At 53.2% G+C, this 17,861-nt stretch overlaps 3 protein-coding genes across 9 annotated transcripts; 2 read left to right on the top strand and 1 right to left on the bottom strand.

Moving 5' to 3' along the window:
• Positions 1–3,552: 3,552 nt before the first annotated feature.
• LOC144089627 (uncharacterized) lies at positions 3,553–8,109 on the top strand. Of its 2 annotated transcripts, none has more exons than XM_077620661.1 (6): positions 3,553–3,660; positions 3,757–4,302; positions 5,348–5,420; positions 5,512–5,963; positions 6,599–6,652; positions 7,241–8,109. In XM_077620661.1, exons 2-6 carry the CDS (start codon positions 4,231–4,233, stop codon positions 7,373–7,375), a joined length of 786 nt encoding a protein of 261 aa, XP_077476787.1. In that variant the 5' UTR covers positions 3,553–3,660; positions 3,757–4,230; the 3' UTR covers positions 7,376–8,109. The 2 variants fall into 2 exon arrangements, with proteins under 2 accessions (XP_077476787.1, XP_077476788.1); XM_077620662.1 differs by lacking the exon at positions 3,553–3,660 and having other exon boundaries at positions 3,681–3,988; positions 4,087–4,302.
• A 1,117-nt stretch (positions 8,110–9,226) lies between these two features.
• slc4a1ap (solute carrier family 4 member 1 adaptor protein) lies at positions 9,227–12,189 on the bottom strand. The gene is made up of 13 exons (XM_077621390.1): positions 11,757–12,189; positions 11,557–11,685; positions 11,423–11,483; positions 11,188–11,327; positions 10,945–11,105; positions 10,720–10,789; positions 10,458–10,647; positions 10,269–10,365; positions 9,947–10,172; positions 9,687–9,764; positions 9,558–9,619; positions 9,365–9,434; positions 9,227–9,276 (listed from the first exon to the last, which is right to left on the bottom strand). Exons 1-13 carry the CDS (start codon positions 12,046–12,048, stop codon positions 9,227–9,229), a joined length of 1,626 nt encoding a protein of 541 aa, XP_077477516.1. The 5' UTR covers positions 12,049–12,189.
• supt7l (SPT7 like, STAGA complex subunit gamma) lies at positions 9,967–17,225 on the top strand. Of its 6 annotated transcripts, XM_077620655.1 has the most exons (8): positions 9,967–10,953; positions 11,022–11,336; positions 11,385–12,735; positions 12,872–12,918; positions 14,149–14,591; positions 14,786–15,110; positions 15,314–15,551; positions 16,041–17,225. In XM_077620655.1, exons 3-8 carry the CDS (start codon positions 12,657–12,659, stop codon positions 16,322–16,324), a joined length of 1,416 nt encoding a protein of 471 aa, XP_077476781.1. In that variant the 5' UTR covers positions 9,967–10,953; positions 11,022–11,336; positions 11,385–12,656; the 3' UTR covers positions 16,325–17,225. The 6 variants fall into 6 exon arrangements, with proteins under 6 accessions (XP_077476781.1, XP_077476780.1, XP_077476786.1 ...); XM_077620654.1 differs by having other exon boundaries at positions 9,967–11,336; XM_077620660.1 differs by having other exon boundaries at positions 9,967–11,336; positions 12,872–12,947.
• Positions 17,226–17,861: the final 636 nt, after the last annotated feature.

The following is a 17,861-nucleotide window of genomic DNA, read 5'->3' as shown; positions in this document are numbered from 1 at the left end:
CTGCCGAGCCGTTTCTCTTGTTTTTTTTCTTTCATTTTCTTCTTGTCCCCCGCTTAGTCAAGAACCTTCATATAATTAAGTACCAACGAGCGATTGGCATTTGTCTACATTATTTTTTTCTCAGTTTTGTTTTAATTATGTATAAATTTTGTATCCGTGTTATGGACCTGCGTGCGTTCGTCATCATCACCACGGGCTATGATGGAATGCTTGTTTTGACCAAATGTGCTTACTTATGTCAACAATAATGTTAAGTATAAGAAACCCTTTTTATAAAGTCCCGAAGACAACATGTTGAGTTTGGAAATGACAGAATCTGAGCGAATGCAACTAGTTTCAAATCAAAATGATTTGAACCACTTTTGTTTGAAGCTGCAATGCTAAATATTGCAAAAAAAGGTTGTTTTTCAGTCTTTCCTTTTCTTATTGAAACAAAAACATCAACATTCTTGACGCAAAATGTGCTTGCTTTCAAGTCGAAACTCGCACTGAGCGCTCGCCCTTCCAAAGGCGTTGAAGTCTAAGCGTCTGGTTGCTTCTAAGACTTAGAAGATGGGACTCGCTCGGTGCAAGTTGCAGGGTGCCATTTTTTTTTTTTTAAATCCCCCCCTTTTCTACCTTCCTTCCTCCTCCTACTCAGCGGAGGATGCCGGAGGATCTTATGAATGGGCCATCACTTCTATTTTAATGGGGCTGAACTGCTGAGTCATCGACCGTGTCATGATTCATACAGTTGACTCATTTGGAGCTATTTTCTTCTCATATATTCTCTCATTTGATGCCCGGCCAAAAACTGGCACAGCATCGTGTTAAAATCACCTTTCCCTTTAAGAAGGGTCAACGGGCGAGGAACGAGGGAACTCGCCGTCGAAGCTTTGCGTGACAAAGTCTTTGCTGTCGTGGCGGAACGCGACACGGGACGCGACACGGGCCGGCCTCCGACTCGGAAACACGCGATACTCCAGAGTGGCTTTGTCGGCATTGTCGTGTGTTCTACTGAATATAGTAGGTGGAACAGGAACAGGAAAAGGATGGGACTGACTGTCTTTTCACTCTTTTTTGACACATGAGCCCCATGTTTGGCTGTCTCTCTCTCTCTCTCTATCTCTTTCATCCGTTGTGGTGACTCTGATGAGCGTGTTGTGGCCAACAATTTTCACTGGCTGGCCTGGCTCCTGAGCCAGATTTGGCGGCTTCGTCTTCTGTTCCCCAGAGCTCCAATGTCTCGTTGACTGACCGCTATAAATCCACTTTTCCTTTTGCATTACACCTTAATCCAGTATTTGCACCGGAAACCCTTTTTGTCGGCATTCCACCCAGGCCACTCGTAAACTACGTACATATTTGAAAATAGTCGTCGGGGGGGGATCTCGGGCGATCGGATCTCTTGCGAGCGATTTTTCTCCGCCGCAATGTCAATAGCCGAGGGTCGCCGTCACTTTTCACCGGGACCCCCTTTTGGAATTTGAAGTCTGTCAAATGTGACGGATACGACGAGACCACGAGAAGGCTGTTTGCGTCAGCGAGGATTTATTGGAAAAGGGCCGAAATGGCCTTCCTCCCGACAATGGCTTCCGCCCTACGTGCTCCAGATGTCCACCGAGTTATAAAAAGTCATGTTATAAAACAGGCGGCTAATATGTCCTCCTACCATCTGCCTCTGTTTCGCTGTGTTCCATGACGCAACGGCTGAGTGGGAGTGGATAAACCTTCTGCTCTCTGAGGGGAGCGACTGAGCGAGTGGGCTGCCGCTGCCATCCGCTCTACAGGCACCGCGCTTGGAGCTGGAGATGGAGCTGGAGATGGAGATGGAGGGCAAACCATGCCGGAAAGAGAAGCAAAGGAGGGCTTGGGCTGGCCTGGACTGGGCCGGGCTGACCTGAGCTGGCCTAGCCTGAGCTGGCCTAGCCTGAGCTGGCCTAGCCTGAGCTGGCCTGGCTGTGTCTACAGGGAGGGACACAAGAGTAAAGTGCAAAGGCAAGAAAGGCTAGCGACGTGACATGGCGTCGTCAACGAGACAACAGCAAAGTCTCCATCCAATAGGAGGCCCGCTGTGTTGACTGCCAACGGGCAGTCTGTTGAAAATCTCCTTTGGAGAAAGAAAGACACCTTGGTTTTGGATGTTCAAAATGGAAACTAGGTGTCTTTAGTCATTGATTTCCCTTGTCCGCTCTGCTCCGAGTAGCTTGCTTCCGATACCTTCTGTTTCCCCGCTTCCGGTCGCTAGGCAACGTCGGCAATTATACCGGCGTTGCCAAGAGAGGGAAAGGAGGAAGTGGCCTGGCTTGCTTGGTCTGTGCTTGTTACTGTCTCTCTCGCTACTTGCTACTGTCTAGCAAATTTCCCAAATACGGGATGAAGTCAAGTTCCAATGCAATCCAATCCAAATGGCGCCCCGTGAGGGCCGTGACCCTTCCTGGCCAGTTGACAAGCGACGGGGAAGGATCGCACCTTTCCGAGCCAAGCCGCTGACGGAGCAGCGTCAATTCTTCTCGCCTCTACCGTTGGCTCCTGTCGTTGTTGATTGATAGCTAGCCCGAGCTTTGCTTCTACACCACAATGTGAGGCAGGCAGGGCAGATGTGCATTTGTTGGGTTACCTCGTATTGTCTGCCTGCCAATCACAGCACAGGCAAATTGGAGTCGTAGCTATGGAGACCACGGCCCCGTCACGCTTGCGCGCTCCTACGAGGGAATGCCGCTCTGCTGGGATAGGCTCCAGCACCCCGCCAGCCCGAGGTGACACGCTGTTGAAACGGAATGAACGACAGTTCCGTGCAGTAGCAGTAAACTGCCGAAAGGCCAGACGAGCCAAGTCTTGTGTCACATACCAGGAATGAGAGAGAGAGAGAGAGAGAGAGAGAGAGAGAGAGAGAGAGAGAGAGAGAGAGAGAGAGAGAGAGAGAGAGAGAGAGAGAGAGAGAGAGAGAGAGAGAGAGAGAGAGAGAGAGAGAGAGAGAGAGAGAGAGAGGCTGAATTGAGGGCCGTCGTACTAAATGGAATGAGCACATTTTAGACCTGGCTCTCTCTAATAATATTTTTTTTCCTTTAGACTGTCCTTCACCCGCCACCAAGATTTACTCGTGTGAAACGTGGACCATTCTTTTATACCAGGGGTCTCCAACTCTGGTCCTTGAGGGCCCCTATTCAGTCTGTTTTCCATGTCTCCCACCAGAATGAAATCAGCTTGCTGATGAATTGATCATTTGATTCAGGTGTGGTAGAGGAGGTAGACATGGAAAACAGACTGGATAGGGGCCCTCGAGGACCTGCTTTAATCCAATGATTCAATGCTTGGAAAGGAAGTGGGTTGCTGCCCTCACGTGGTCCAAACATGCAACATCAAGACACTGAAAATTGGGATCCTGAAATGTAGCTCGAAGAACCCAGCCCCCTTGCCAGGAATTGGTTATTTATCATGATTTAAAAAAAAACAATCTTTTCATTACTCATCATGATTTAAAAAAAAAAATAAAACAATTTTATTTTTTATTTATTTATTTTTTTCAAAAAGAAGCCAATGTGGTGATCAGGTGATTATCGTGATGAGAAACAGGGCCGCGTTGGGTGACTTGAGCTCGCCTCCTCCTGGAAGCGGTCGCGTGACGTCACGCGCAGGAAGAGCCAATCAGAGAGCGAGACGCTCTGGCCGAAGCTCGTGGTGTGCTGAGGCTGCTCCGCATTTGCTCGCGTTCGCCAATGCCTGCCTGCCTGCCTGCCTGCAAGTTGACATTATGCTCTTTCTTTTCTCTCCAAGCGAGTCTACACCGGCGAGCACAGACATTTTCCGGAGGCAAGGCAAGGCAAAGAAAGGAAAGCCAAGAAAAGGAAAAGGAAAGGCAAGCAAAGGCACTCCTCAATCCACGCCGATCTAGCCTATGAACTCCAGAAGAACAAGTTGCTTACTAGCTACGCACGGCCGCCAAATAGAAATCCCGAGAGTCCACTTTTAAACATTTGGAACCTGGGACTGTCCTCTTGGCCGTCAGGTGGTTGTTGTTTTTCTTTTGTGGTGGATTTTGTCTTTGAGGCGGGGCATGGCCGGCGCTGTCACTCGCAAACATTTCCGTGCGCCTTCTGCCACCAGCAAGGTCCTTCCTCCTCCTCTTGGCTCCTCCATCAAGTGGCATGGGCGATAATACGAGATCCATCCATACAGCCGCAAAGCCAGACGAGCACAATTCCAGACTTCCAAACCTCCAGAGCCCTCCAGTAAAGCGGTCAAGTCGACATGCTCAAGACTCTAACCAAGAAGCTAAGAAGGCACTCGCTCAACGAGAGCCGCCACCCTTTCCAACTCAAGGTAAGTTGGAAGATGTGTTTCTCGAGCGCACCTTCAAATGTCCCCCGGGTTGGTTTAAAGTGCTCGGTCCCCTCTCTTCAAGCATTTATGTCCACCATGAAAGGCTCTCGTGTCCTGCAAAACAGCTTTGTCTTTTTTGGGGGAGGAGGAACCCTAGCGCCAGGCCACATACTGTGTGTTGGCAAATAGAAGTACTACCTCAATGGCGTGGCAGTGGGTCCGGATTCCCAGTGTCCATTTCCATTCCGCCTTACAGGCCGATCCCAGCCCCTAAAGGTCACGACGTGGCCGTCGCCTCCGCGCAGAAAGGCGAGGCGTTCCCTGTCCTAACCCTTTGGCTCACGGCACGACTCCAGCCTTAAGCGCAGCCGAAGATCTGAGCCACCACTTTGACTTTGATTCTGAGCTACGACAGACGGCGGTTCCGCCGGAGCTCCGGGTCGACGCCGGCGCTCACGGGTCCATCCTTTTGCCGACTTTGGGTCGAAGAGGGCGCCTTACCCAAGTGTTCCCAGGAGCTTAGCCTAATGGTGACCCGTGGCACGACGCTACGGGGTCAGGCTCGCTCGCTCGCAAGAGTGTGTGGCAAAGACAATGGCCCATCTTTGACCCCGTGGGAGAACGCTTCCACCAAAGGGTGTTCGTGGCAACGCGGCAGGGCCAAGCTGCTTTTTGTGTGGGTACTGGATGGTGTGTGTGCGTACGTGGTGCACACACAAACAGGCACACACACACACACACACACCATCCGTGTGTGCACTGTGACATTGCCATTGAGCCAGCTTAGCGAGCTGCTCAGCCACCGACAAGGATTTCATTCAACTCTTCTTGACGCAGCGTTTTTTCCGCCCTCCAAATCTTTTTTCCCGCTTTAGTTTTCCCCGTTGCCACGCGTGGCTGGCATCTGAAATCCCTTGGCCCTCCTAGATGACCATGTCACCATTAGCATTTCCAGAAAAGGCCTAGTGCCAGAAATGGCGTATAATCATAACAAACTTCTCCAATGTAGCACTTGTTTTTTTTTGCTTTTGTTTCAATTGCCCAGTTTTCTTACCACGGCGCCGTGGAAAGCGATGACTCGGAGGGAGAGAACCTGGAGCTTGCCCAAATAGATGGAGGTGTGTTCTTTATGGCTTCTCTGGTTCTTTTTGGTCTTACCACAACTCGTCCGCTGGGTGCCGTTTTTCAAAGAACGTCCAATTTTTTCAGAGAGACGGCGAAACGGTGCCCTCACCCCCCTGGCCGCCAGCCAGCAGCACAACCAGGGAGCCCTCTCCCCGGGCCCCCTCTGCCGCCATCGCCGCCGCCTCCTCCTCCTCGACGCCCATCTGGATGGCCACTCCTCGGGGGAAGAGCCGGAGCCAATCGGCCGCGGGAAGCGGACGTCCGCCCTTCGGCGGCGCCGCGCCCTTGGAGACCGTCGCGGCAGCCCCTCCAGCGACGAGGAGGTGCGGGCCCTGTGCGGTGGCGGCGGCCATGGCCGCCGTTCGCCCGCCGTCGGGTCTCCGCCTCTTCTCTTGGGCTCCAGCCCGCCGCGCGGCACGCCCTCTCCCCCCGTGCGCTTTGAGCCGCCGGCGGTCCCCGTCACCTCCGGCCATCCGGACCCATCGGCCCCTTATGGAAAGCACCGGCCCAGTCTGGATCTGGAGAAAATGCAACAGGTTGGCGCTTCCGGATTTTTCTTTGAACAGAACGCCGCGAGAACGAGGTCGAGGTCGACTAGTCATTCCAAATGGTCACGTAACACGTGCCACTCTATGCCGTTTCTTTAAGTGTTGAGAATGTTTTTGAGGGTTAAAAGTGCTGCAAGAACACGGTCAACAAGTCAAATGCCCTGGGATGCTTTGAATGGATTTACCGTAATGCTTGGAATGCGCGGGGAGGCTATTTTTAGGGTAAACGTCCGCCGGGTTGATGGCAATAAGTAGCGTGCCGGCAAGCAATAAAACCAGTCACTCAGGCGGTCAGGCGGTCAGGCGGTCAGGGCCATACAAAAATTGAATTTAGGCACACCGACCGATTGGGCTCATCGACCATTTTAGAGAAAATGTTAGACTTAAGTGCGCCCTATAGGTGTGAAAATACGGTACGTTGTTTATTTTCCTTTCTTCGCTAAATACGTTTCACGGAGAATCAAACAAAGCATGTTTCTGTCGACATTTTGTATCCGGGCCCCCCTGGCCAGGATACATACGTGCTATGGAAGACGAGCGAATGAATGACCGAATGAACCCGAACCGTACTTTTGTGCCACGTATGTGATGCTCATTTGACACAACTTTCTTCCGCCTTCCAGAAAATGCTGCTGAGAAAGAAGTGCGGAGGAAAAACACGGAGTGTGAAGATTCGGGTGAGTCTAGCGCCTAATGTTCTTCTTCTCTTGTCAACCGAAAAAGGCTTTCCAAGGCCGTATACGGTCCGTAGCAAATGCAAATGGCTGAAAAGTGGGCTGAGCAGAGAGCAGTTAGGGTTAGGAGCCCTCCACGACGGAATGCCTTTCTCATTGAAGGGAGAGAAAGAAAACCAAAAAAGGCAAAAAGTGGTGGGTCGGTGGGGAAAATCCTTACTACTACTGGCGAACGCTTTGGAGGGTGGTGCCCAAAGCATATGGTGCGCTCCAGCAGCAGGCAGCGAGAAGGTGGGACACGCCTCCGTTGGATTCCAACGCCCTACCGGGAGGGCATCTGTCCGTTTGTTTTGGCTGGCGCCGAGGCTGACGACTTCCCAATGCCAAATGAGAAGAGCCCAAAAGGGCCGCGGGTCCGACAAATTGTCCAATGTGGCCAACGCCCCCGTCCATTTTTACCACATAATATTTTTGTACGCGGCATATCCGTCAACCATGATCTTTTTGAGCATCATAAGAATCAAATGTAAGCGGGGATGATGGTGAGGATTGACATCTCTCTCTCTTTGTCTCTCTTTTCTTTCTTTTCAGACTTTGAGCAGCAGTCGTCCTCCGGCCAGATACACGTACGATCCCTCCATTTTGGCCTTCCGCTCTTTGAGCGCCACCCAGCCGGTCCAAAGAGCCTCCCCGTCCGGCCACGGCTCGGCCAAGCCTCTGGACTGACTGATTGTTCCCGGTCTCTCTGGCGCACTCAGGTTGAACAACACAACATCACTTGAAAAGATTGCTTCCTCAAATGCGCTTTTGGAGACCACCATGGCCTCGACGGAGCATTTGGAAGGATAGTTGCGGTTTTTCTTTGTGTCCCTGTCCCTGGCCCTGGCCTGGCCTGGCCTGGCCTGGCCTGGCTTTGAAAGAAATCCGCACACTGGAGCAGACTAGCTTGGACTTTTGGACAAAAGTATTTGGAGGAAAGAAAGGCATGGAAGACAATCACACGATTCCTTCTTAAGCAGGTCAGGTGGAGCCATAGCCTCCTGTTGAGATGCCAAACGTCACAGTTTGCGTCTTCTCCGCGGGCTTGGCCGCGTGGCTTTTCTCCTTGGACTCTTACGCCCCCAAAACATGCATGCTAGGCTAATGGCATGCTAAACTGTCCCTACGTGTTCACGGTCGTCCTTAGTCACCTCGTGCCCCACGATTGGCTCGGCGTGTCCCCCGCCGGCCCGTCGTTGGCCGCGCTAGGCTCCAGCCGGCGACCCTTGTGAGGATAAGCTAGTGGGAAAATGAAGGAAAGGAGCGCCGTTTGCCCCGTCTTTGAAATGCCTTGAAATCGATCATTCCCGTTGTCCCGAACGCCCCAAGTGGCCGTCGGCCGTCTCCCGACGAATGGAAATGTTGTGAGCGCTTTGTCATTCCCCGTGGCACTAAATGAAGAAAATAAATGATTGGCGGCCTCTCGTTGACCTGACCCGCGGGTGATTCTTATTTTCAGACACTAGGGCCGGGGAAGCCTCCTTCCATCCAGACCAAGTGGCCTTTCCGTTCCGTTCCGTTCCGTTCCATTCGGTTCAGGCCGGGCAGGCTAACTCTAACCAGGGGCCTTCTCTAAGGGTCTACTTTTCTGATTGAACGCTGCTTCTTCATTCATATGAAGATTCGATTCATATGGAGAGACCAGTTCACAGTGATGAACAACATCTCTATAAAAAAAAGTCACTATACTCTTTTTAGGTGACACAAGAGTCATATTTGCCCGATGAAGGATGTGGAGTTTGAACTTTTGAATGGCTAGCTGGACTGCCACAAATTCATTTGAATGTAGCTTTCAAGAGCCACGCTTTTGCCAGCCTCATTGTCGGTGGCGCCGAAAGAACTCCTAAATGAGGTTCACCTAACTGACCTTATGCAAGTGCCCCTAATAACTCCTAACGAGGTTGCTGTTGTAAAAATGGAGTCTCGTGTTGCCCATCGACATCTTTATTGCAGATTTTTAAAACAAAATATCCAACCGTGTCAATAGAAAAATGGCCGGCCGGGGAGCCCACGGACATGGTGAGGCGACCGGCGTCCCAAAAAGACAATCCCGTTAAAGAGAGACGGCCGTACGACGGGGGGCGCACGTCAGCGGACTGGACTTCCCACGCCGCTGACTGTAGCTCCAGTCATGATCAGCTTTTGGTTTCATTCCATCCCACTGTCCAGATGGTCCGAAAAGGAAAGCCGCTTGGCTCCTCCCCTGCCTCACCGCCTCCCTCCGTCGCCACTGCCTCCTGCGCGCTCTTTTGCAGGGGGAGGGGAGGGGAGAAAGAGAGAAAGCCGGGGGAAAAAGTACAACAACAAAAAAGCCGTGCCACTCGCTGATCAAGTGGAGCCAAGTAGGGGACAGCGATACAGATTGAATGTCAAGAGTGGGCCAAGAGGAGCAAGGAGCAGGAGCGGGGGGAAAAAAAGGCTCCTCTTGCACGGCCAATTTCTCCTTCCCGCTCCTTGCTCCTTCCAAGGGGACCAACGTCAGCCGAGCGTGCTTTCCACTTTCTCCCGGGAGCTCCGTGGACGGACTCGACGCGGCGCTCAGTAGCCGTACTTGTCGTTAAGATGAGTGCGCCCATCTCCGGTCTGACCTGAAAGTCACCCGTACGCCAATGAGCAGGGATGCCATGTCACCCCGACCTAACTCACCACATAGCAACACAGCAGGAGGTGACTTACCCGCCGGGGGTAGCCAAACGCAGTAATCGGGGTCGTCCTGCGGATACTGAGCGGAGAGTTCCGCGGGTGGCTGCGGAGGACGCGGTAGAAGAAAAAAAAGAGGCATTTTTGGGCTGGCCGACCGTGCGCCAAAATGAGCAACAACTATTAAGAACGTTTGAAATTGCTAAAGAGTGGAAATGGCGGCGCCTACCCTGCTGGCAGTCGGGACTTTTTTCTGCTTTCGGGCACTGGCAAGACCACCATCTCTAGACTCTGCGTGTTGAGACAGCCTCGTCAAATCTCGGGGAAGCGTCGGAACGGCCAAAAGCGAAAATCTCACCGGAAGACGACGGCCGAGGAAGAACTGGCTTCCCTGCTTCCGTACACGTCTGCCCTTTGCTCCTTTCGGGACTCGGCTCTGATAAAAACAGAAGGAGGAGCGAAAAGAAAAAGACATGGTGAAGAGGGGGGGGTCGACACTGATTGAAAAAAGGGCCTCTTGATGTCTTTGAGAGGAGGGATTTGCAACTATGACTTGTACTGCCACCTTGGGGCACAGGATAGAAACTTTTTTTTCCTGAAGGAAATTACGCTGTTTACCTTTTGGTTCCGACTCTGCTTTTTCTCCTAAAGTCTCTTTAGACATTAGGTGGCTGGCCTCCACGGGATGACACTCTTTATCTTCAGGAGCTTCCATTGTGTCAGCAGTCATCTCCTTGTTTTCCTCCTCCTCTTCCTCCTCCTCCTCGTCCTCTCCTCCTGGCGGAACTTCTTCCTTCATGACAAAGAGCTCAGCGGGCAACTTGGGCTGCTTTGGAGGCAACTTCTACGGATGAAATGAAGACCAATGATGTCGACGGCCCAAAAAGACTGGCCACACACACACGCTACTATTCCACTGACAAACATGAAAGGTTTGTACCCCGATGGTGCCGGTCTTCAGCTTAAACTTGCTTCCTCCCTTCATGGCTCCGAAAAGCGGCAAGGCTTTCTTGGCTTTCCGAGCCCCGGAGTCGTCACTACGGCAACAAACGTCGTACGGAAACTCCTTTCAATTTTGCAATGGACGGACGACGAGGGGAAAAAAACCAAAACGATTCCAGGTACGGACCCGGGGAGCGGCGAGGGCAGCCGAGGGGGCCGAGTGAGCTCCACCAGCTTGCGTAGTCTCCTGGCATCTTTTTGCAAATCCGCCACGTGCAGGTGGAGCTTCCGCCGCTCCACGGCATCGGTGGTGGCCTCGCCTCGCACGGCGCTCATGAAAGCGTCCAGCGGGTCGTCGCTCGAAGAGCCGCAAGCATCTGGGCGCGGGCATTTTCAACCGGCGGAAAGGCAAAAGGGCCGCTCGCCCGTGGCTACGCCAAAGCACTCACCTTTTCCTCGGGCGCCCAGCTTTTTCTGCGTTTCGGCCACCTCTTCCTCCACCTGCGATAGCTTGGCCAGCTGCAGAAGGGAGACGCGTCCGTTGGCATAAAAGTCAAAGCACTCGATTGGAAAGGTCATCGCTATCAAAATGGAGCCGCCAACGCCGAGCACTCCATGGGAAAGATGGTGGTGGTGGTGCATTTTGCAAAGAGGCCACGGAGGGCCGGCCTTACCAGCGACTGGTGCGTGTCGGGGCGCTCCCGCATCTTTCCCGCTCTTTTCATCCTCTCTTTCCTCTTCTTCTCCACAGTGCCCGTCCGGTCCAGGAAGGTGTCGTCGTCACTGTCGTAGTAGTCTTGCTCTTCCCAGTCCTTTTTCTTGCGCTTGCGGGACACTGCGAGCCAAGCCACGGTTAGGGAGGGAGCGAGCGAGCGAAGGCCAGGGCGTGCCGGCCGGCCCACCACCCGGCTGCCCACCGGCTTCCTGACGCAGCACTCCTCGGGCTTCCAGCATCCTGCAGGCCTCCAGGCAACACTGAAGAGCCGCTTCCTTCTTCTTGCCCGCGTGGGTCACCTCGGCGACCAGCTGTCGGCCCGAGGCGTCGTCCAGCGGCAGCCTGAAAGAGGTGGCGCTCAGAGCGCCGGTCCGATGACAATCGGGCCTTTTTTTCCAGGCGAGCCCCGTCCCACCGGGGGAGGAGGGGACGCTCACTTGATTCTGCAGAGCCAGCTGCCGTGACTTTTGTCTTCGTACTCAAACTCCAGCTCCTCGCCTGACGTTGGAAGCGGTCGAATCGAGAGTGAAAAAGCATTCCGGCCGTGGCCCCCTCTCGCCGGGCGCGTTACCTTCCCGCTCGTAAAAGCCCTGTAAGGCTTTCTTGGGGTCCTTCAAGTACGCGGCTTCCTGGTCTTCGCGGAACTCCGTCGAAAAGGGATTCTCCTCGTTGTCATCCTCTTCTGGAAGATGCTCCTCCTCTGCAGGGAGAGTGGACGGATGGGTAGACGAGCGGACAACATTGGACCGGCGAGGGTCATCCAAAGCTCACCCATTCCCCAAGAACAGCCCGCGTCTTCGCCGGACAATCTGCCATTGGCGCTTTGGCCGTCCTCCTTCTCCCCTCCCTCCTCTTCGTCCGAACCCTCCCCCATCATTCTTTTCTCCAGCTCCACCCGCTGTTTCCTGCCCCGCTCCCTCAGCTCGGTGACCGTTAGATCGGACTCCTCTTCCTCATCCGATTCTGGACCCTGGAAGAGAGAAAGAAGTGGCTGCGGCAGTTTTGGAGAAGGGGTGGGGGATGAAATGATCCGCCGGCCAGAGTCCAAGATAGGCCGCGGCATCGTAAAAGGTCCGGAATGCCTGGATTTCCTCCATTCATTCTCCACCAAGTCCAGCCGCGGGTACCTACCTGTAGGACGAAGAACCTCGTGCTGCCGCCGAACTTGAGAACGTGCCCGACGCGGAGTCTGACGTACGTCTCGGGAGGGATCTTGTTCTTGTTGAGGACGGTGCCGTGCGTGCTGCCCAGGTCCCGGATGTAAAAACCTCTATCGCGGTCGGCGGAATCCCCGTGGCCGGCTTGCCGACGGTACTGGATGACAGCGTGGTACCTGGAGATGGACGGGTGTTCCAAGGAGACGTCGCACACCGGCAGACGTCCGACCGCAAAGAAACCTCTGTGGGCGAGGGGCACTTTGTCCACGATGGTGCCGTTTTTCACCACTTCGAGGGAATAGACGTCAGCCGGAGCCGGACTGCCCCAATGCGGCTCCGTGTACGGCAGAGGCGGGAACTTGCCAGCAGGGGGCACTTGGTGCTTGTTTGCGGCTTTCGCCATGACACTGGCACCGTCTCCGCCCCCACCGCCGGGCCCACCCTCCGGCCTTTGGCCACCGTCGGGACCATTTTCCGGGCTTGGGTCACTGTCCGCTGAGACCGAGCCTTCGCCATGAGCGTCCGAGACTCGATTGCTTTCTTTCTCAAGGGCCGTCTCGTCTCCGGCTTTGAAAGCGGCAGCAACGTCCAAGGTAGCTTTGCTAGCCAACGCTGCGGGTTTTTTAAAAAGCGGCGCCGTGTTCAGCTCACATTCGGCTAATTCTTTCTTTTCTTCTTCTGGGTTATTCTCGGCGACCGGGCACTCTTCGATTTCCATGACTGAGTTAGTGTCTCTTTCATCCATCTTCATCGCGCCCGAGTCAAGCTGCTCGGAGGTGGGGGCGGCGGCGGCCATTTTTGTTTGGTACTACCCCTATTGCACTCCGTTCCGGTCTACAGCGATACACCGTAAAAAAATATATTAAAAAAAACTATTACAATTTAAATAACCACGTGAAATACATCGTTTCAAAACATTTAAACCAGATCAAGCGATAGCACCAACCACTGAGCTGCGTTCGTACATTTGAATTCCGGAAACATTCTTTCATCACATGTTTTCACCGAAACATATTCGCAGATGAAGACATTTCCTGTTAGAGCTTCCAAATTAGGACTGAGCTCGGGCGTCGTGTTTTGACACATTTGCCAATCCTTCTTTGAAACAAAGGTGAGCACAAATTTGATGTTTGTTTAGTTAACTAACCAGGCGCGTTTAAATGTGACGTTCGCGTCAATTTGTGGCTTGTCGGTGCATCGAAATACTTGACTTTTCAAATTGAATGGAGGAAGCCATTCGCCGCGTTTCCCTTGCTAAAAGTCTCGAAAATGATTAAAATGTCGAAATCCGGATGCGACATTTGGTTCAAAAAGTATCAAGACTTATTTGTTGAACTTTTTATGCACGGAAATTGTTCATCTGAAATGTGTTGTCATGGGTGAGTTTGCGTTCCCCCTGAAGGATTTTAGTTGTGTGAGTTTTCCTTTCAAACTCATTGGCCGCCATTGATAGCGTTAAGCAGGCACTTCAGTCAGTTAACTCTGCGAATAATTTGACCACCCTTCTTGGATGGCTATTGGTCAACCCCAAACCTACCTGTGTCAAAGTGGCGGCCCGGGGGCCAAATCTGGCCCGCCGCATCATTTTGTGTGGCCCGGGAAAGTCAATCATGAGTGCTGACTTTCTGTTTTAGGATCAAATTCAAATGAAGAGTATAGATGTATATTAAATTTCCAGATTTTTTTTCCCCTTTTAAATCAATCATTGTCATTTTTTAATCCATTTTTTCTGTGTTTTTAGTTCAAAAATCCTTCTGTAAAATCTAAAAATATATTTAAATAAAGCTAAAATAAACATTCTTTTAGATCTATAAAAACTGACTATTCAGGGCTTTTAATCCAGTTCTTTTAATCCATTTATTTAAAAAAAAACCATCTAGATATTATATCTAAAATGGTCATGGACATGAAATCGAGTTGACGTTAACGCGGCCCGCGAATCAACCCGAGTCTGACACCCTAACCCTAACCACAGCGGCTTTTCTTTGCCCGTCGCCCCTTCTTAGCATCCACCCGCGTCCATGCGTTACTGGGGCGAGATTCCCGGGCCCTCGGGGGCCCCCGCCGGCCGCGGCTCCTTCGATTTGCTGCAGCGCGAGTTCCGATCGGTGGAGATGCAGGATCCGCCGCTGCACCAGCCGTCGGCCCGCCGCCCGCGCCCCACCACCATGCTGGACATCCCCTCGGAACCCTGCGGCCTCACCATTCACACCGTTCAGCTTTGCCAGCACGTCCGCCGCCTGCGCGGACTTCTGGCGGCGGCGGCGGCTCAGGGCCAGGCTTCGGCCTCTTTGGAGGCGGGCGTAAAGCCGGAGGACCCGGACCCGAATCTGCCGCTGCGCCCGCCGACCCCGCCGGGCGTGCCCGAAGACTTGCTGCCTCCTGACTGCAAAGATCCTCGCCGACCCTTTCAGCTCCGCCACAGCGACCCAGAAAGCGACTTCTATAAGTGAGTGAGTCCGTTTCAAAGTCGTGTCTGCGTACCGTCGTTTCGAGGAACGTTTTGATCCGAAAGCGTCGGTCGGGAGAAGAACGTTTTGATCCGAAAGCGTCGGTCGGGAGAAGAACGTTTTGATCCGAAAGCGTCAGTGGGGACTGGGCTTGAAAAGTGTTCCCCGCTAAAAGGGACGTTCCCGCCAACAGGGGCAGAGGGGAGCCGGTGACGGAGCTGAGTTGGCCCTCGTGCAGACAACTCCTCTATCAGTCGGTGGCCACCGTCTTGGCCCACGCCGGCTTCGAGACGGCTCAGGAGAGCGTGCTGGAGACTCTGACCGACCTGGTGCACGAGCACTACCTACGCCTGACCCGCCTGCTGCGGGTGGCCGTGGACCGGGAGGCCCGACTGGGGGCCGCTCCCTTTGCCGACGTCGTGGAGCAGGTCTTCCACCAAGCGGGCGTCGGTAGCGTGCTCGCCCTGCGCCGCTTTTGGCAAGTGCGCATCAAGGATTATCACAGCTACATGTTACAGGTGAGGGAAGGATGCAAAATTGGACGAGCGCTCAGGTGTCCTAACTTCAATTTACTCCGTGTTTTTATTTTTATTTTTAATTTGCATGCTTCGGAGGCTAAACCCGGCTCTGTCGGTCCTGTCCAGCTTAATAATGAATTTCATGCACACATTTAGCCCCCACTTGTAATGGATGGTGTGAAAATGGATTTTTGCTCCCCCAGGTCAGTAAGGATCTGTCCGAAGAATACGAAAGGCTGGTCAACCCCGAAAAGGCCGCAGAGGATTCAAAGCCCCCCCGGATCAAGGAGGAACCCGTGAGCGACATCTCCTTCCCCGTTAGCGAGGAGCCAGAGGCCGACCTGGCGTCCGGGGACCAAGCCTTACCCGTGGGGGTCCTCGGGGCTCACGGCGAGAGGCTCGCCGCCAGCCTGGATGCCGATCCTTCTCCTCACGCCCCAGGTCAGTTTCCTATGAAGGATTTACCGTATTTTCTCGCATATATGCAGTATTTGTGGCAAAAAAACTCATGACTGAATCCAGGGTGCGGCTTATATGCGCAGAAATTAGACTCGACTTGTGTGGCGTAGACCTGGCTATAAGTTTAGGGTAGAGCCGCTGCTCCTCCGGAGGGAGAGAAGCCGGATGAGTTGGCTCGGGCATTTGATCAGGATGCCCCCTGGACAGCTCCCTCGGGAGGTGTTCCGGGCACGGGGCTGACCTTGGACGCGCTGGGGAGACTATGTCTCCCGGTTGGCTGGCTGGCTGGCCCGGGAACCCCTTGGGATACTCCCGCAAGAGCTGGATGAAGTGGCTGGATGAAGTGGCTGGGGGGAGGGAAGTCTGGGCCTCCCTGCCGAAGCTGCTGCCCCCGCGACCCGACTTGGGATAAAGCGGGAGAGATGAGATGAGATGAGACCTCCTAATGCTTTTCTTGTGTCTCGATCCTAGGTGGCGCCATGGCCAACAGCTCGCCTTTGTGGCCACAAGTGAAAATGGAAGCGCACGATAACGAGGACGTCCAGGGCGCCGCTCATCACTCTAACCCTCACCACCTGGGCGGAGACGTGTTCGAGGAAGGGGGCCCCATGTCCACCATGAGCGCGTCGGGAGGCGCCACGGCGCCCTCTCCCGCCGCATCGGACGCCAGTTACGCCTCGCGTTCTCCCGACTCCCTGATGAGCGCCTCGCCCGTCTTCAACCAAAGACCCAAGAAGCGAGCCAAAAAAATGTGAGTGACGCTGGGAGGGAGGCTATTTGACATTGGGAGGAAAAACTGAAAGCCGCCACTTGAAAGGGGCGCATTTCAATAAATAGACCACAAAGCCACGTGGTGGCGTTCCGTTTTCCTTTGCAATTTCCACGCAACCTTCCTTCCCTCTAAGCTGCGCAACTGCGCAGTGGCGCACTGGTCGCACACTAACCCATTCTCAGCGCACAAGAAAAGCTAGCCAGCACAGGGAACGCACGGCAAATATATTTGATATGCCCTGTTTTCACACTTTTAGGGCGCACTTAAAAGTCTGAAACTTCCTCAAAAATGGTCGATGCGCCCAGTCGGTCGGTGCGTCTTGTCTGTGCACTAAATTCCCTTTTTGTGTGGCACTGACCGCTTGAGTGACTGGTTTTATTTCTTGCCGGCACGCTACTTATTGCGATCAACCCGGCAGACGTTTACCCTAAAAATAGCCTCCCCGCGCATTCCAAGCATGCCTGACGTGAATGCGAGTGTGAACGCTTGGAAAATGGACCGAAGCCATGGATCGAACACAATTTAACAGCTTTGCTAACGGCTCGGAAGTGATGAATGCCGGATGGCCAACATAATAACCCGGGGCAGGCAGCGTCGCACGAGTTACGCGACGATTTGGAATGAATTGTCGTTGCCGATATAACGGCGAGGAGAATCGAGGCCTTGGCGGTGATGCATGTCGCCAATTACAATGGATTGTGGATGACTGGGCTCATGTGTCGGCCGGCACTGTCGTTTGAGCTTTCGCCAAAGCCGGAATCAAGTTCCCGGAATACCCATCTCTGACCGACAGTGGAGCATCGCATGTTGAACGCCAAACTCTTTGTATCAGATGCAAACACAACTTGTGTACCTTTTACCTCAATAAAGCACTATCAAACTTAGTTTTGCTCGTGCTGTCTTTCAAAAAACACGTGAGCGGATAGCATAACATACGCTAGCTTAGCGTCACGCTAGCTTAGCGTCATGCTAGCGCTTTTCCCGAGGAGGCGCCCTATGTATTGACAAAAAAGAAAATATACCTGTAACTGAAACTGCGCCCTATCAGCTGCTGCATTTTATAGTTGTGAAAATAAGGTGTATGTGTGTGTGTGTATGTATACATATATACATGCATCTTATTTTCAACACCTCATTCCCCTTTCTTGTGCTTAGGCCACCCAAAGCATAAGCGATGGGTGGGAGCCTCGCTCACCCACGCACATTTAAGCCATTGTGCTAAATTGGCACCTGTTCCAGTCACGCGGACAGGCAGGACCCTAACCCCAACCCCGCAGCGTCAGGTGCCGTTTGCCGACGCACACGCTGAGGTGAAGCCCACGCGTGCGAGCGCGGCCTTGACGTCCAAGTCGTGGGGAAGCCACTTTCATCTGGAGACCAATATTGCCGTTTCCATCGTTCGCATTCGCATACCTGTCAACCTCTGCCGATAACTGCCCTTATAAATGATTGATTCCCCTTACAAACCCCCAAAAAACCTTACAAACACCGTACGACTCGTACGGTGTTTGTAAGCTTTT

This window comes from Stigmatopora argus, chromosome 15 (genome assembly GCF_051989625.1).
Source record: "Stigmatopora argus isolate UIUO_Sarg chromosome 15, RoL_Sarg_1.0, whole genome shotgun sequence".
NCBI classification, from domain to species: domain Eukaryota; kingdom Metazoa; phylum Chordata; class Actinopteri; order Syngnathiformes; family Syngnathidae; genus Stigmatopora; species Stigmatopora argus.
Note: the sequence above shows the minus strand (reverse complement) of the source record. Positions and strands in the feature narration are given on the sequence as shown.

What these genes read in the sequence shown, in the direction of transcription:
- slc4a1ap (XM_077621390.1), bottom strand. Translation starts at nt 12,048, where the DNA reads ATGCCGCGGCCTATCTTGGACTCTGGCCGGCGGATCATTTCATCCCCC. An exon ending in CCGACACGCACCAGTCGCTG is followed by an intron (nt 10,790 to 10,944) that starts GTAAGGCCGGCC and finishes TCCCTTCTGCAG; the next exon opens with CTGGCCAAGCTATCGCAGGT. An exon ending in GCTGGGCGCCCGAGGAAAAG is followed by an intron (nt 10,648 to 10,719) that starts GTGAGTGCTTTG and finishes GCCCGCGCCCAG; the next exon opens with ATGCTTGCGGCTCTTCGAGC.
- LOC144089627 (XM_077620661.1), top strand. Translation starts at nt 4,231, where the DNA reads ATGCTCAAGACTCTAACCAAGAAGCTAAGAAGGCACTCGCTCAACGAG. An exon ending in GCCACCCTTTCCAACTCAAG is followed by an intron (nt 4,303 to 5,347) that starts GTAAGTTGGAAG and finishes TCAATTGCCCAG; the next exon opens with TTTTCTTACCACGGCGCCGT. An exon ending in ATCTGGAGAAAATGCAACAG is followed by an intron (nt 5,964 to 6,598) that starts GTTGGCGCTTCC and finishes TCCGCCTTCCAG; the next exon opens with AAAATGCTGCTGAGAAAGAA.
- supt7l (XM_077620655.1), top strand. Translation starts at nt 12,657, where the DNA reads ATGAGCGTCCGAGACTCGATTGCTTTCTTTCTCAAGGGCCGTCTCGTC. An exon ending in AAGCGGCAGCAACGTCCAAG is followed by an intron (nt 12,736 to 12,871) that starts GTAGCTTTGCTA and finishes TGACTGAGTTAG; the next exon opens with TGTCTCTTTCATCCATCTTC. An exon ending in CCAGAAAGCGACTTCTATAA is followed by an intron (nt 14,592 to 14,785) that starts GTGAGTGAGTCC and finishes TCCCGCCAACAG; the next exon opens with GGGCAGAGGGGAGCCGGTGA.